Consider the following 17,816-nt stretch of genomic DNA (forward strand, 5'->3'; position numbering starts at 1 on the left):
CTATTATTTTGTTATTTAACTAAATACAAATGAATTCATTCATTCTGTAGATAAACCAACTATATAGTGAATATTGAATTGCCATTGGATCAACGTTGAAGTTATTGAAAATTGCGATATGTAAATTTCATCTCTCCCAATTTCGGATTACTTAACTAAATCTGTTTAGTTCTATTTCTCAAATAATCAATTACAAGAAGCGGAAGGAGCAGATTAAAAATTTTGATTGTAAGTTTTTGTTCTTAAATAAACCCGGTCATTTATAAAATACAAATATCAATAACAAAGAATGTTATTAAAAAGAAATTAAATGAGTATTTATAGAAGATTAATATCAGGAAACAATTACAATACATAAGTAATTCAAAATGAAGAATAAAATAGTGGTTACGCACAAATGAGAACTAATTTATTCATAGACACAAAAAAATTATTTGTACATACGAAAACGCAGCAAAATATGCGGAAAGAAAAATTAAAAAAACGTCAGACATAAAAATTTATGTAAGAAATTTGTGGTGGGCGAGTAAATAGAAAATTTTGGCAAATAATCGTATGACAGTATTTTTACTGTTATATCAAATCGATGTCATTAAATGAGAGAAATTAAATTGAAAAATTGTTATACTTCACGCTCGAAAAGAATCAAAAACAAAAAGAAAAAAATTTCTTTTCCTTAGCAAAATTTTCGAGATAAAAAATTTTATTATTGATTGTAAGTAGAAAAAAGTTAAGAATCTGAATAAAAAATAAAAATAAAAAGTAGAACGAAAAAAAAAAAATATTCTCCTTGACGTATTTTTGATCGACATTTTGACAAAATTTAAATCAAATTATTTGAATTTCTTGAATTTGGTTTGATTCTTTTTCTGTTCTTGCATATAATTTTGTTAAAGAAAGTTTTTTACAAGGTCAGACAATCATGAAAAATTAACATTAATAGCATCAAGGATATTTTAAGCTGTTGGCCATTTTACGAAAAAATTAAGAAGAAAAATATAAACAAATAAAAGTAAAATTGAAAAATTTTTGAATTTCTTTAAAATTTTGGAATTTAAAATTTTTAAAGCGTATAATGATTTTCTTCATATTCAAAATTTGAGTAAAATTTCTTGGCATCTTGTGCTTTAATAGCAAGGCTATTAAAGCACAAAATAATAGTTAAAGTAATCATAATTAGTTAAGTTTGAATAAAAACATTTTCTATACTAAATATATGCTAGAACACAATAAAAATAAATTATTAATTAATAAAAATTCAAAAATTTATAAAAACACTCAAAGAAAAAATTTATAATATTTACAATGGGTTTGGTAACTTTAATATTAAAGTCACCGTAAAATCTCTATAAAACGTACATACACCTACATATTCATATAAATATTTACATAACAAATATTTGTATCAAACAAATTTCTTAGCAGCATCCCTGCTTGCTCTATTTTAAAGGCGGTATTTTCTTTAAAAAGCTCCTGAGGTGGTTTTTAACCAAAAGTTATGAGATTTTCAGTGTCCTTAATGTACAAACTCTACTCTTCTAACATAACAATATACAAAATTTTTGCAAAAAAAAAACATTATTATTAAATAATAAACAATTATATTAGCAATACTGTTGGTATATATTAATGGGAAAATGAACATGATTTATGATTTTAAACTCTAGTTAGTCCAATTATTCCCAATAAAATAGTATATAAAGATGGGGTAGCAGATGAAAGCCCGACAGTCATAAAAACAATATTTCGAAAGAAAAGAAAAAAATTTAACAAAATCTCTCAAGGATTTATTGTACTTTATATCATGTACTCTCCGTTATGGTATGATTCTAGATTACTTTTAAAGAAATCTAAACTCCTACTACAGAAATTTTCATTGTGAAAAATTACAAAAATCTGTTATGATAAATTGTTAGTCCATTCTCTAAAATATCTCTTCCAACGCATGTATTTTTTAGTATACATATACGATATACCCAAAATATATATACATAGAATCAAAACGTGTTGAAATCAAATTTACATATTTTTTTTTTATTTTTTCCAAAAATTTGTGAAGAGAAAATTCATTTTTATCTACACCATATGTTGCATTATGTTGCTTATGTTTTTTATTTTTATTTTTTGGAAAATTTCCAACTCTTTGAAAAACCCAATACAATTTGTATTTAACATTAAACCGAAAAAAAACAATATTCTGTTATATAAGAATGTAACCGCAAAAATTTAGACCGTCTTTTTTCGGAAAAATCAAGAATGAGAAAGGATTTTTTTATACGTAAAATTCAAAATAACTAATATTTTTGGTTGGTTTTAATTTTTTCGTATAGAAAAATTCAAGTTTTTTCAAAAAATTTAAATTTCAAAAGCTTAAAATCAAATCATTTTTAATTTTTTATAAAATTCCAAAATAATTCTTTTTTTCCTTCAAAAATTTCCATTTCATTTCATGTACCGTTCAAACATGTATGTATGTATATAGTTAAATAAAGAAAAAGAACTTCAAGGATCTTAAAAAGAAAACAAAGAAAAAGGATAAAAGAAATTATAATTATAATATATTTGTCAAGATGGCGATTTTTCTTAATTTTTTTTTTGGTATTCTGTTTTGAATTTTAAAAATGAATAGGAATTTTCTTTTGTCGTCAGTTTCTATCGGATTATTATGCTACTATATCATAACTGTATAGTTATAAAGATGAAATTGAGAAAGAAAATTTAAGAAAAATTACATAAATTATTAAAGAATGTGGAAAAATTATAGATTTTATGAAATTATGAAGTTTGAAGAAAAATTTAAAAAATATTAAAGTTGATTAAAAGACTCAAATGATGAAATTTTCACGTTTACTTGAATTTTAATTTTGTGTATTTGAAACGAAGAATTAAATTTACGATTTCCTGAATAGTCTGAGAATTTGTGAGGAAAATATTAACTTAAATTCCTGTGGGGCTATAAAAAGTTATATATTTCGTATGCTATACATATCCTGGTTATTGGAACTAAATTCAATTTTACTAAAAACCGCAATTTTTCTCAGTATATGTGGACATTTATGAAATTATTTGCATTCTTTACTAAAAATTTTATTTTCCTATTATTCATATCAAGATTTCTCTGATATCAAATTCCCAAGTTTTAAATAAAAAATGTTAACGTTATATTAAGAATTTTTCACATATTTTGGAATTTCACATATTTTTATTCCTAAAAAAAAATTTTAATTATGTGATTTTAAACGAGTGATTTTAAACAGTAGTTATGGCACCAATCCTTTAACCGAAGGGTCTCGGGTTCAAGCCCGACATAATTATCTATGATATCATGACCAAACTTAGGCATGATTATCTATGATATCATGCAATAACCTTATACTTCACCTAGGAGTGAAGCAGGAAACAAAACAAAAGTGAGCGAAATTGAATGAAATTAAGCATTTTGATGTCGTGAATTACGTGATTTTAAGAGAGTTTCTATTAAGCGAGTTGGAATATGTTATATAAAAGTATATAAAGATTTTTTTTGTCAAAAATTTTATAAATATAACCGAGTTGTGATGTAAAACAATTTTTTCAATAGTTTCGCTATTCCATTATTCTTTGTTTTAATTACCAACCTTGCAAACTAATTACGTCCCTTGAAATACCAATAATTGGAACATTATAATTCAGATTTGAATACCATGAATCAGGAATTTGAAAGGTTAATATTCTTAAAGCAATTAACATTTCATTATAATTTTTTAGATTACCGTATATATATTTTCCTATAGTTAAATGAACAGTCGAATCTCTCAATAAAACTACAAAGAAATCTACAAAAATCTACTAAAATACACAATGTTTCACAATACCATAGCAGTTTTCAAAACATTTTATTTTTTAATAAAAATAATAAATTTGTTTTTTTAAAAGAGTAGTGGTTGTGTGTATAGGATGATAGATTTATGGAGACTCTCTTGTATTTATGTTATCTATAACATTTACTCTTACAAGAGGCACGCAATATTTATTCTTCAAATACTGCTGAATAGTTTTTTGAAAAAATTAATTCTGTAAATAATTTAAAAATATTATTGAAAAATTTGTACAAAATTAATCAACAATAAATTTATAATTATACAATAGTCTTCCATTGCACATTTTGCAACAAAATTTATTGTGGTCAACTAATTTTTATGTGATAATTAATTATAAAATTGATTAAATCATTAAAATTCATACATGTAAACAAAATATAATGGTAACATTTACATAATTTTAAATAACTGTTGTTACTGTCACAACAAGTAAGGTTTCCATTTCATTAACTGGAAAATTTTCAATAAATAACCTTATAAATTTTATACTAACATTAATTGATTGCAATATTGCCTGTAATTTCAATAAATGAACACGATCTATATACATATATACCATGGTTTTTATTACGTAATTTTCGTTAACTATACACTTTTTATGAAGTTAATTAACTTTTTAATTTGTCTGCATATTGACAATAACTTGTATAGGCACATACAATTGAGATCGATACGAATGAATTCATAATTATAATAAAAAATAAAAATAAGAAACGAACAAACTATTCTCGGTTTTTTAATACAATTAAAAAAAAAATTCTATCTATTTTTCCCACATTCAAGTACATTTTAACTATACCATTTATTTGAAAATTTTGCAAAAATTGCATAACTACTTGTGAATGGTAAATTTTTCAAAAAGAGAAATTAAAAGCAGAAAAAAAGGAAATATGTAAACGTTTTGTAAATATTTACTTTATACTTTTATCTTTTTGAAAATGGTAAATATTTTCTATGTTCCAGGGAAATTTTGCAATTGAAATATTTTCCTGTTTTAAAAATATTTAAAATATGGGGCGTATTGAGTGTTATTAAGTTCAATATAATAGAGAGAGTTGCAGCTATATCGAAACCAAAACCAATTTCCTACTTTTATATTATCAAACTTATTGACGTTAAAGTTTACAGTATGAGAACAGTTCAATATCTTAGTTTATTAAAATAACTATTTGAGTAGCATTCATATTTTTGTACTTTTTGCTTTTGTAGTACTACTGAATTAGATAACAAACTGGAGAATATCAGCCAGAGGCGGGTTCTTGTGAAGGCATAACTTACAACAGCCGAAGACGCTATCAGGGCCAGTATCCGGCCAGTAATGATGAAACTGAAGCCAAGGGGAAAGCTTGAATTAACAATATAAGAGTCAAAGTTTTAAGATTTTTCAAAATATTTTGTGTCAAAGCTGAAATTAATAACTTTTTTTAAAGTTATTGTGGTAAAACTCAGAACCAAAATCGAGAACAATATTCTAAAATTTCAAAAAGTTTTGATTTAGATACCAGCTCATTTCTAATTAGAAGATTAAGACTTCTTAAGTTATTTTTTTTAAATTCATTCAAATTTTCAAACCCCTTCTAACTGTTTAATTTTCATTTCATTAATATTTAGTCAATCAGTAGAGACTCGGCAGTATCACAACATGGCTAAAAGACCCAAGTACACCATTCGAAGGGTCGCGTCAATCAGTATTTGAATTAACTCCGAATAATTTTTCTAAAAAATTAAATTCAAGCTACAATTTAAGTTTTCTCGAAATACAATTTTTAAAATAAGGAAACTGCTCCTACAGATTTCAGATTATAATTCTATTTTGATTTTTAATGAAACTTCCATTGTTTTTCCCTTATATAATTTTCTCTTTCGAGACAATATCGTTCGTTCTTTTTTTAAAAATTATTGTAAAATCTATTCAAAATTTTGCATAAAAAATTTCATATTTAAAATTTAAACATTCGAACAATTCCTTTAGCATAGAATTGAATTATTATTGAGATTAAAATTTTTCATTTAGAAAAAAACAAACAATAAAATTAAATGAATGGTATTGACATGTTTCTCAATATTCATAAAATTTTCCATATAATTTTTCAATAGTTCATTAACACAAAATATGCACAAATATGCCGTCATGCACAATTGTATACTTTAACCTTTATACAGGTGAAATTTAAACACAAAAAATAAAAAATAAAATAATAAAGCAAAAACTAGAACGTGAAATGACTGTTATCGATTTTTCTTTTATTTCCTCATTTGTTGAAAAACTTTTTTATTCGCATTCAATTATTGTTTGTTGCTTTTTTTTCTCTTATTTTTTGTTAAACATTCATACATTTATTTTTTATATTTCTAAAAATATACTTATACACTTTATAGTCATTGCAATACAATGTATTTGTATACAAATGAAATGATAAACAAGTATTATAAGGATATCAGGAAAAAAAAAGTATTATAAATTTTATTGAACATTATCTATAAATATACATAACACACATATGTATGTATATACATTCGAAATGTTCTTTATGATAAATGCATGCCGGTAAATAAAGGAACATACAAGATATGAAATGATATTGTACATAAATACAATGCAGAGCATAAAATCATCACAGTCACAGAATCATCACAGAAAAGTAGTATGTGTATAATAATGCGACAAAATATGGGAATTGTCGGTATATATGTATATATATATATAGGAAGAGATGAAAAGAATAAATAGAATTGTTGATAAGCTAATCCGGATATTTCAATCAACTAGAATAAATACCGTTAGGAAGTGACATTATGTCAGTTATCTGTCTCAAAATTTATACATAATATTTTTCTTATAAAATAATATTTATTATAGTACATATATATTTAATAATAATAATTATTGTTACCAGCAATATTAAATTTATTATAGAAAATTAAATTTCGTTGTAAATTTTCCAAAACAAAAACGGTGTTTCAAAAAAATATTATAGAAAATTTAGGCTAAAGTCAAAGTACAAATTTGAAGATTATTGAAAATACTCTTTAATATATTATTGAGGGAACATGTCGGAACAAACTTATAATATGAATATTAAATTAATGATTGTAAAATAATTCTGAATTAAGCAGTTAAAAAGTGCTGTTTAATATTTTAGTTCATGTACCAAAACACTACACTAGAGAATTCTCTTAAATTTTCACTAAACTATTGTATTTAATATCTCAAAAATGTCCTGTTTAAAATTAAAAAATCTGTTAACCCTAAAACTATGAAGCATGTAACATTTATCATCATTGTATTGACAGTATAAAAATGAAGTATTAGAGAAAAGAAAAAATAACAAAATAAAATTGAAAACAAGTGGGAAGTAAACCACACAAACACTTTGAATATATGAAATGAATTTCTTCATTTGCATAAAATATTGTCATGTCAGTTATTATAGTCATCATCACTCATCGTCATCATCATTTTTGCAACGATATATGAAATTATTTTTAATTATTTCTCTTATTAGAAAGATTTTCTCTTTTAATTTTGTTTCTCTTAAATCCTATTTTGTTGAATTCTATATTATATTATGACTATTATAGAATGTATAAGGATTTGAGGTTAAGTAAGAATGACGTGATTTCATAATATACTATTTCCACTTTCTTCATATAATATGGTTTGATGAAGATATTTAAGATTGTGTTGAATGTAAATAATATTGATGAAAATTAATAAATTTTTTCGAAATGACGTAAGTGTGTTAATTTCTTTTTAGCACTTTTCCAAAAAATTTTTTGAAAAAAGTGCTTATTAGTTTCACTCTGTCCGTCCGTCCGTCCGCCCGTCCGTCCGTCCGTCCGTCCGTCCGTCCGTCCGTCCGTCCGTGGACACTTTTTTTGTTTACAAAACTTCTACACCCTTGAAGATAGAAAGCTGAAATTTTATATGTACATAGACCTTTACTAGAAACTTACTTCCGTAGAACAAAATTTTTACCTATCTCCCCCCCTCTAGAAGTTATACCCTCCCAAAACCTTAAAAATTGCCTTTTTTAACTATTTGTTGCAATGAAACCATAAGCATTTTTGAAATTTTGCAAACGCAGAAAGGCAGCGGCTTGCTTTCCCTAGCGCGGTATACTACAGTTAAACTTTAGAAAAACAAAATGGCCGTTCAAATTTACCGTTATCTAAAGTCCTTTTTTTCCAAATTTTTGATGTCGTTTTTCTTCTAGACCCCAGCTTGTAGAAGCTTGAAATTTTGGGGACTTTTAGACATTAACAAATAGTTCATTTCGTTAGAAGAAATTTTTTTTCCATCTCCACCCCCTCTCAAGTTATCGCCCCTTGAAATTTGTAAAATTTGAATTTTTGACACCTTATATTTCCGAAATCGCACGTTTTTTCAAATTTCTATAAACGCAAAAAGCTAACGGTAAATTCCATGACATTAAAAAATATAATTATTTTCCTTAACTCACACAATTAACTCTTAAAATCGAGCATTATGTTAACCCCTTTTTATATTAATTTTTGCTTTATTTCAAAGACTGCATATATGCATCATCCTAAATATATGCAATCCTTGGAATAGTTTTGTATATGAATGAAAATAATTTTAATAGTGTGATAGGTATACATAGACTGTATTTAAAAGCAGAATTTTCACTTGTTGAAGGGAAAAGTGCTACAATACAAACCATTGGTTTGACCCAACTTTATTTAACAGTAAATATTAGAAAATATTTTCCAAATTTAATAGTTACTAATTTACAAAATATACGTTCAAATATGTACATTCTTTTTATCACAGATAACTGAAATTTATTTTTTTATATCGAACATATGGTTTACGAGAAAAATTTAGAGTAGAACCTGAATTTATAGTTCATGCTGTGAAATAAACATAGAAGTAAAAGACGGGTCAAACCAGATTTATTGGGTCGAATCTTTTAATGACTAAACAATTGAATTATTTAAATTTCTGTTATAACAATAAACAATTATAGTTATAATTCAAAATTTACTTACAAAATTTGTATTTTTTGTATAGCGAACAAAAAATTAAGATGTATGCAATGTTATTTTCACTCACCTGTAAAGAATAATAAAAATAAATACGTTAATATTTGAATATTATAATATTTTAAGGTTAAAAGAAATTTTATTAAAACTTATAACTAAGAAAATTGACTTGACACAGTATAGACAACGTCGGATCTATCATGTATATGAAGTAAGCATTTGAAATGAGTGTCGGAAACCAGGAACACCATTTAAAACTTTACAAAAAAAAGGACTAAATTTTAAAAAGTAGAATTTGTTTTTCATTACAAGTTTTTCGGAAAATTTTTTTCTTTCTATTTACAGCGAAATAAACGTGATAACACGTATACCTATTATATACAATGCATTTCAAAACAAATAGTTTAATTCCATGCTTTGATTCGATGATTAATTTTGTATTCAGTATGATAAATTTTCTAAAAAATGGCTAATTATGCGTAGCGTGCATGACTTTGAAAGGAACTCATTTTTTAAGAAAATTAATTTAATTATTTGCAATACTGTTCCAAATTTGCTATAAATTTTATTACAATAGCTGCTGAAGATAAACTGATTTATCTTAACACCTTATAAAACGCATATTTTACAAAGAGGTATTCTGCACTTTAGACTTTAAATTAAAATCAGACAAAGTAGCAGTTTTAAGAACTAATATTCAATCATTCTATATTATTTATTTCAATTATTTTTTGCTTATGCTCCAAATTTACAATCAAAGTTATATAGCTGTTCAAAAGCTTATACGCGTCCCATAAATAAATTAAGGAATATTTTGAAATACATATTAATCCTTATATCAATTTTTTAATAAATTATTTTTTAAGAATGCTTAAAAGTTTCTTTCTAGTGACATTGACATCTGTATAATGAGCTTATCATATTATAAAATCATATTACATTAGCAATTTCATCGAAGAGGAATCAGAGCAGATTATTCCAAGATTAATAGCTATTAATAATTTTCCAAAATCCCAAAATAATTAAGAAGACATACTATAATAAGGATTAAAATTACATTATAAAATTTTTCTAGTAGCTATGTATTTATTGAAAACATTTATTAAAAGTTGAAGCAAAAGAATTGAGTACTATGGAATTAATTGAAAAAATTTCGATTATAATTGCATTAATAATTTTACACAGCTTCAAAAAAATTTTGCAATTTACTTGACTGAAATGATTTTACTCTATCATAGAGCACGTAGTTTTGTAGTACAATTTCTTATTTAACAAACATAATTTTTTGTAGTAAATTTACTCCATGAGTTAAATAAAATTTTGACACTAATTGTCTTAAATTCTCTCTCGGGGTAATTTTATTCTCATGTATAGCATTTTCACTCCTATTATACTAAAAGTTTTTGAAAAGCTTTTACTAAAATATTTTTATTATAAGGGATCCTTTAATTTTATTGATTCAACGAAACTATCTATATATAATGTAGTTATTATTGATATATATTGTTATTATTGAACCACTTCTCATAAAGCTATACAAATCAAATACCTGTGAAATAAAACATTGTATGATTAAAAAGTATTTACGAAAACAAAAACCATTTAAAAAAGCCACCTACTAAATTACCATTTTTTAAAACTTCAATTGACCTTAAAAAGTTAAGCTGAAAAAATTAAAACACATAAGCAATGAATTGATAAAGTTTGACGGAAAAAATAATTTAAACGTAAACAATTTAATTTTTTTTAATCGGAGTATTTAACGAATAATTATTATCTATACTCGTATGCAATGTACGTTTGACTATAAGTTTTTTAGCATTAACAAATACACATAATGAGATAAAGTGGGGGGAATAAGGAGACCTCAGTACACTTCCTCTTAAAACCCCCCAGTATTTCACTCTTCTTCATAGGAGAAGGGAAATACTGGGGGGTTTTCCTATCGGGGTATCTATTTTCCGTTCCTCACAAGTTTCTTGAATTCATAAGGGCTGTGAGTTTCGAGCGTGTGTTGTGGGGCATTCTTCGTACTAAAAGGGTTGGGAACACAATAGATCCTCATATGTAATCGCGGTGTACTGTTATGTCGGTTGAAAACTAGAAAATTTTAAAACATCCTCGAAAATCACAACAACGTAAGAAATATTATTTGATATTATGCACTTATATTGGAATTTTATACAAATAAAAATTTTTTTTTAATTATTTGTTTTTTTTATTTAAAAAAAAAAATTAATATATTGAATAATAAATTTTAAAAATAAATCCCTTTAATACTTTTTAATTATGTGATGAATTTTATTATGATTAAATTTTGCAAATGTTATTGAAATAATTATTGAAAATATTTTTGTTTTTTGATTTTTTATGTGAAAATGTGTTTGTTATATTTTTATTTTTTATTTTTTGAAATTATTATTAAAAATAATGAATCCTATTTGAATTGACCGCAGATAATGGCAAACAATATTGCAAAATGAGGAAATAAAAATTGCAAAAACAATTTAACAAAACCGCAAATATAATCAATATTGACTACAAATGGTGGTTTCAATATTTAAAAATTATTTTTATGCGGTTAATTCAGTTTTTTTTTTTTAGTAATATGTCTTTTTAGCATTTTTTGAAAAAAAAGTTCTTATTAGTTTCGCTCTCATTGTCCGTCCGTTCGTTCCTTCCGTTCACAAAACTTCTACAGCTTAATCGTAACTTTACAACTTAATTGTTAAATTCGAACATTTTAATGCCTTTTATCACTTTTTTTTTTGCCACATTCTAAATATATGCAATCTCTGAAATATACTCTGAACGAAACTAATTTTAATAAACATTGAAAAACAAAAAGTGCTACTTTACAAACCATTGGTTTGACCCAACTTAATTGGTATGTACTTATATGTATGTATACAAATTGTCTATAACACAAGTTTATTTAATTGTAAATGTCTTGGATTGAAATAATTTTTAATACCATAAGCATATGAAATAATGTTAAAGTGGAATTATGCCCTTTACAATATGGTGAAGAATTTTTCTTTTCATTTTATGCAAATTGAACGCGGAATATCTTAAAATTTATGTGATCACACAATATATTTTTCTTTGCATTGTTCTCAGTAAGTATAGCACATGAAGTTTATTTATTACATAATCATTATCTGATACTATGAGTAAATATTAATATTAAAGTAATATTATTATTAATGTAATAAATTTAATTAAGAAATAAATTATTAACAAATATTTGAATAATCTCGAATTCAACGTATTTTCGAATGGTATTGGCAATAATATGATTCTAATAACAATTGGTTCTACACAAAAAAACTTTATAAAATTCATTGAATTCGCATGAATATTAGAAATTTAAGCATGAATTTTCCACTAATTTACGTTTATTATAACAAAATTATACCATAATATTCTTTAAAACCGAATTATAAAGAGTTATACCACAAATCATACAGACTTATATACCAAAAATTATGGAGACCATCTAAATTGTCAATGGTTATATAAAAACAATTTTTGTGAAATAAAATTAGCTTTGTAGCATAAAGCAATTTAATAACAGCCTCGTACACCTGATTTTCTCAATTTTTCATTTTCGATTTCAAAGACAAAAAATTATTACGCAATTCAACTAAATTTTACTTAGTTTTAAAAATTTTATAATTTTTAAGGCCTAAAATTCCATTTAAATTCAGTATATTAAGGTTTCTTTAAAATTTTTTAATGAAAATCGAACAATTTTTTGCATAATTTCCAAAAATAAAATGTTAAAGTTGTAGGGAGATTCGTAAATTCTATTAAACATATTCTTGTTATCAAAGGTAAATCACTTAAAAAATAAAGAAAAAACTAGAAACCCCTAACAACTAGAAAAAATAAATTTATAAAAAAAAATCTAAGCATAAAAATTATCCCTTTTTTCCTATTCTCCTTTTACGAGTAATTCAACCATTTTAATAAAATAAATATTTGTTAAAAATTTAAATACAGAGGGGAAATAAAAACAAATTTAATACGCAGAGAATTTAAAGTGTATGATAAAATAAATTGATATATTTGTACAAACGAATGTTGTATTAGAACAATTGCAGAACAAGCAAAATGTTTGTACCTGCAACGTATAAGAGAAGTTTTTGTATATTGCAACAAAAAAGTTTCGAATTTAAAAGCATGTTAGGGTACATATAAATTTTTTCACTTTAATATGTCAAAATATGTTATTCGTTTCGTTATATGGCGTCAACAAATAAGAATATTTTAGAGAGTTATGGTACTAATAAACTTCCTATAATATTATTTTTACACTGTAAACTAGCTTCCGCATGTGCTACTTTAAATACAAAATTGAAAAACTGAATGGAAGTTAGATAATGTTTTGTTACGATTTTGAATGAAAATTTTAGATATTTTCCAATTGTATAGCCTTAACATAAGTTTTATTATTTTGGGAGTTACAATCCGGTAGTTACAAGTAAATTCAACCCAGCTGCAGATTAAATTATTTTATACACATTGCAAGGTAATATATGTAAATGTACTTAAATTGATTCCATTATTATGAACAAAAAAATTTAAAAATTTTCAATTTCTTCAAATAATAATAATGTCATACAGTTCATATATTATGCAATTATAATATCTAAAAACAGGTTACTTAACCGATTCTCTTAAAATCTGTAACTAACCTAATATCACTCTGTTATGCTATACATAGTGGTTAATCGTCCTGTACATTATCTGTTAAATACATGATCGCAAAATTTAATAAAATTCACTATCCATATTTCTATTCAAAAATTAGCTCTAAAACAAAATTCTTAAGTACTCTGCACTTTAAAACTTCTATGTTGGAAAAGAAATAACGATTCATAATATCTTCGTAAACTTTTAATCATTTGTAAACCTTCAATACCCTGAGAGTCAGAAAAGAAACATAAATACCAATGTACCTCTATAATAAATAAAATAAGTGTACCTTTATATAATAAGAGCCTAACTGGATTTATGCAAATTTTACTATCTTTATTCTTTTGGATTTAGAACTCGTTTTAAATAAAAAAACAAAAAAAAAAATAATATACAAAAAATATAACAAAAAAATTTATGGGAACAAAAAAAAAGGATTATGGTTAGCCTCTAAGGTTATTCCTTTTTTTCTTTATTTCAAAACTCTGCTTCCTTTCACCATAACTTAATTCACCCTTTCATATATTTCCAAAGCATACATGTATAACATTCAGGATAACTGAAGCAAATCATCAGTTTTGGGTTGAATTATAAAGGAAGTCAATGTCCTTAATACTATACGAGTATTATAATTTTAAAGGATACTTTCATTTTTATTTTCGGTTTTTTTTTTTTCCTTTACTCTTGTCATCTCACACATTACTTTTCCATTCATCTCATAGAAATAGGATTCAAAAAACACGTATGGGTTGATACAAATTCTTTTTTTTTTGTGTGTGTGTTGAAAAGATCAATAGAATTATGGAAATTGAAAGTCTTATATCTGAATATTTACGTGTTCCAACCTTGAAATATAAGGATATGCATGAAATTTAAAGGAAAAGGTAGGTAAGTTTGTACAAAAGACGAGAAAAAAAGGATACAAAAGATGAAAAATTTATTTATTTTTTTTTTGCTTAATCCTTTGTTTTGTTTTGTTCTTTTGTTAAACTCTTCTGTGTTTTAGAATTATATTTCCATTATGCTTTTAGGTCTAGTTTTCTAATTTGTTTTTTATAATAATTTACTATGCATATAAGATAGATGTAATTTACGAGCTTAAATTATTGAAATTGGAATAAATCTATAATTGAATAGCGCATATTGTATGTGTTGGGTATAGTGTGAAAGATTTGCATCTATATCGTATTTGAAACGCAAGCATTGTGATAGAAAGATTGTCAAAATCAAACATTATAAGAAATTAGTATAACTAAACAAGCATTTATTCATTTTATGCACTTTAAATACTTAAGTTGAAGAAAATACTATAAAAATAATTAAAGGTCCAAAATTTACAGTCTTAGGGCCCACAAAACAGAAATACCGCATATTTAACATAGTTAAAATTTTGACTTGTTGCCTTAATTTTCTAACAATTTCTAAAAATATTAATTAAATATCAAAATATTCTTAACTTGATTTTTAAAAATTTAAAAATTAAGTTTAATATTGAAATGCTTTAAGCTGCTAATAATGAGGCATTACCATAAAACATCTACAAAATAGTAATGCTGCACGCCAAAGATTTACGATGTGAAATTTTTGATTCGAAATTATATTAATATTTTCACATCATTGAAAATCTTCTTGTATTTACAGTTCCACCATGTTTTGTGGTGGAACTGTAAATACAATAAGAATTCGGATAACTTAAGCTATAACTCGGATAATATCAGGAAGATGAAAATATTGTCTACTTCTTGTTATAAATATGTAGCTTTCGGCAATACTTTATGTTATAGAAATGTTGTTGTATCTACGAAGTCATTATTGAATTCCCATTATTGAAAAATATTTATGGATTTTCACTTAAAACAAGCACATTTGCATAAAGTCAGTCATATTCGTAGAGTATTTCAATAATAAAAAATGTTGTTGTTTGACCTCGTAGATCCCATTATTGAAAAATATTTATGGATTTTCACTTAGAACAAGCACATTTGCATAAAGTCAGTCATATTCGTAGAGTATTTCGATAATAGAGAGTAGAATAAAATATTTGAAAAATAATAACAAGATCATTACCAGGAGAGAGAGAAAGTGAGAGAGATGCCAATTGTTCTTTTGTAAATTTAAGAATTTACAAATTAATGTACAAATTAATAAATTTATAATTTGACGAATCTGAACATTACAGATAATTTTACGAATTTAGTTAATAAATATATTCAAAATTTTTATTTTACGATATATTTTCGTTGAAGCTTGTACCTATTTAAAATAATAAAATTATTCAGTTTATAAGGATTGTAAGGATATTTCCAAAATATCCTATTTCTTCTTTATATTTTTTTAAACCTTTCATTTTTGCTTGTTTTTAAAAAAAAAAATCCGAATAGAATATATGAAAAAATTAACATATGTAAATTTGTGATTAGAATTTTAAAATTTTTAACTCTTAAAGTTTGATTTTGTTCAGAAAGGATAAAAAAAAAATATAATAAGCAAAACCAGTTTTTATACAAACTATTTTTGAATTAAAATTTAGTAATCATTTAATATTATCCTTAAAAAAAAACCTTTCCTTCTTTTATTATAAATTCTTTCAATGTTATTTTATAATGATTTATTTGTTATTATTTTACGAGTATATTACATTAGAAAATTTATTACAAAAGAGATATAAGAGTCCTTATACAAAACCAAAAACAAAACAAAACAAAATATTTTTTATTAAAAAAAAACAAAAACAGAACCTTTTTTTTATTTGCATTTTTATTCTACATATTTTTCATTAATATTCATTAATAATAATAATATTTTTTCAAGGTAAGGCATTAGGTAACCTGACTAGTAATAAAAAAGAAAAAAAATTATAATTTATTTTAATAACATTACTTTTTTTCGTATATTTTATTTAGAGGGAGCTGATTGCAGGTGCAATAAGAGGAGGGAATACAATTTTAATTAAAAATGAAATTGCTATTGCAGACCACTTAAATTATCCTTTTTGTTTTTCCTTCTCATTTTTCTTCATATAATTTTAGTTTTAGAAATTTATTATTTTTATATTATTCTTTATAGTATTTATTTTAAACTTGAAAAAGAAAAAATATTTATATGAAAAGTCAACTTTTATTTGAAATAATATTGAAATGCATTTAAAATAAATTTTATAATACAAGAGATGCGAATAAATCCTAGGTACCATACAAGAAAAAAAAAATTGTAAAACGTTCATATAATAACTACTATTTTATTCTAGTGTAACCTTGGTAACAGTCGTAAATTTTTGTAATATTTTTTTTTTCAATTTTTCCCTTTTAGATTAAAATCTTTATAAAATTGAAAATATTAAAAAAAAAAAAAGAAAAATAAATTAATAAATATTTTTTGAAAAGCTTAGATTTTATAAAAGTTAAATAAATTATAATTTTTTAGTAGTGTCCCTTTTGATTAATTTTATACAAAATGAAAATATAAAATGATTTTTTATATTGAAAAAAAGAAAAACATGATTACCTCAATAAAATTTACATTTTCTTTTTTTACAAAAATTAAAATTCTAAGGTACTGAGATTTTTACCCTTGCGTAATTTTGAAATAATTAAAATTTGTTTGGAAAAATCTTTAAAACAAAAATGAATAAAAATATAGAAATCAAATTTACAAATTAAAATAAGTGAAAGTAGCGCAGGTAGATGCAAAAGTTTCAGGAGTCATAAATTTCTATTAAATCATAGATGTCGCTCTTAATTTATTATGTCAATAGACAATGAGTTAAAAGATATCATTTAGTGATACTCGTAATTTAGTAATGCGTTAATTTTAAAAATAAAATTATAATAATTATTATTAAAGCTTTTGGAACCCGTTATAAAATTTTGAATTTTCAACCAATGACAATTAGTTGATCTAAACCTAAGGACTTCAAATTGTATCACAGTAGTATTAGTTATGAATATCAGCAAACTATAATAATTTTTGAAACAAATTATGATGTACCAAATGTGATTAAAATAGATTGATACTGTGATAATTTGGGACGATCCTCGACATTGCTATAAATTTATCCTCGATTTTGCATGAAAATTTAGGTGTTGTTAACATTTATTTTGATTGACAATTCATAATACGACTAGAAAGCAGACGAAATGTTTAAAACAATGAAAATGTATTCATTTTAATCAAAAACATTTTGAAAAAGATCATATCTGTTTGACCGTATTTAAGGGCTGCCGTATCGGTCAATATTGATAATCGGGG

The 17,816-nt window shown here is 24.2% G+C and overlaps 1 protein-coding gene across 1 annotated transcript in view; it reads right to left on the reverse strand.

The window, feature by feature from the left end:
* The window catches only part of LOC129611444 (probable serine/threonine-protein kinase clkA), a 104,885-nt gene that overhangs the window by 15,568 nt on the left and 71,501 nt on the right, over positions 1-17,816 (reverse strand). The window contains exon 3 of the mRNA XM_055524622.1: positions 8,901-8,937. Coding sequence (XP_055380597.1) covers positions 8,901-8,937 — 37 coding nt within the window. The remainder of the gene's footprint in view (positions 1-8,900; positions 8,938-17,816) is intronic.

This window comes from Condylostylus longicornis, unplaced genomic scaffold (genome assembly GCF_029603195.1).
Source record: "Condylostylus longicornis isolate FDR11 unplaced genomic scaffold, ASM2960319v2 ptg000049l, whole genome shotgun sequence".
NCBI classification, from domain to species: Eukaryota; Metazoa; Arthropoda; class Insecta; order Diptera; family Dolichopodidae; genus Condylostylus; species Condylostylus longicornis.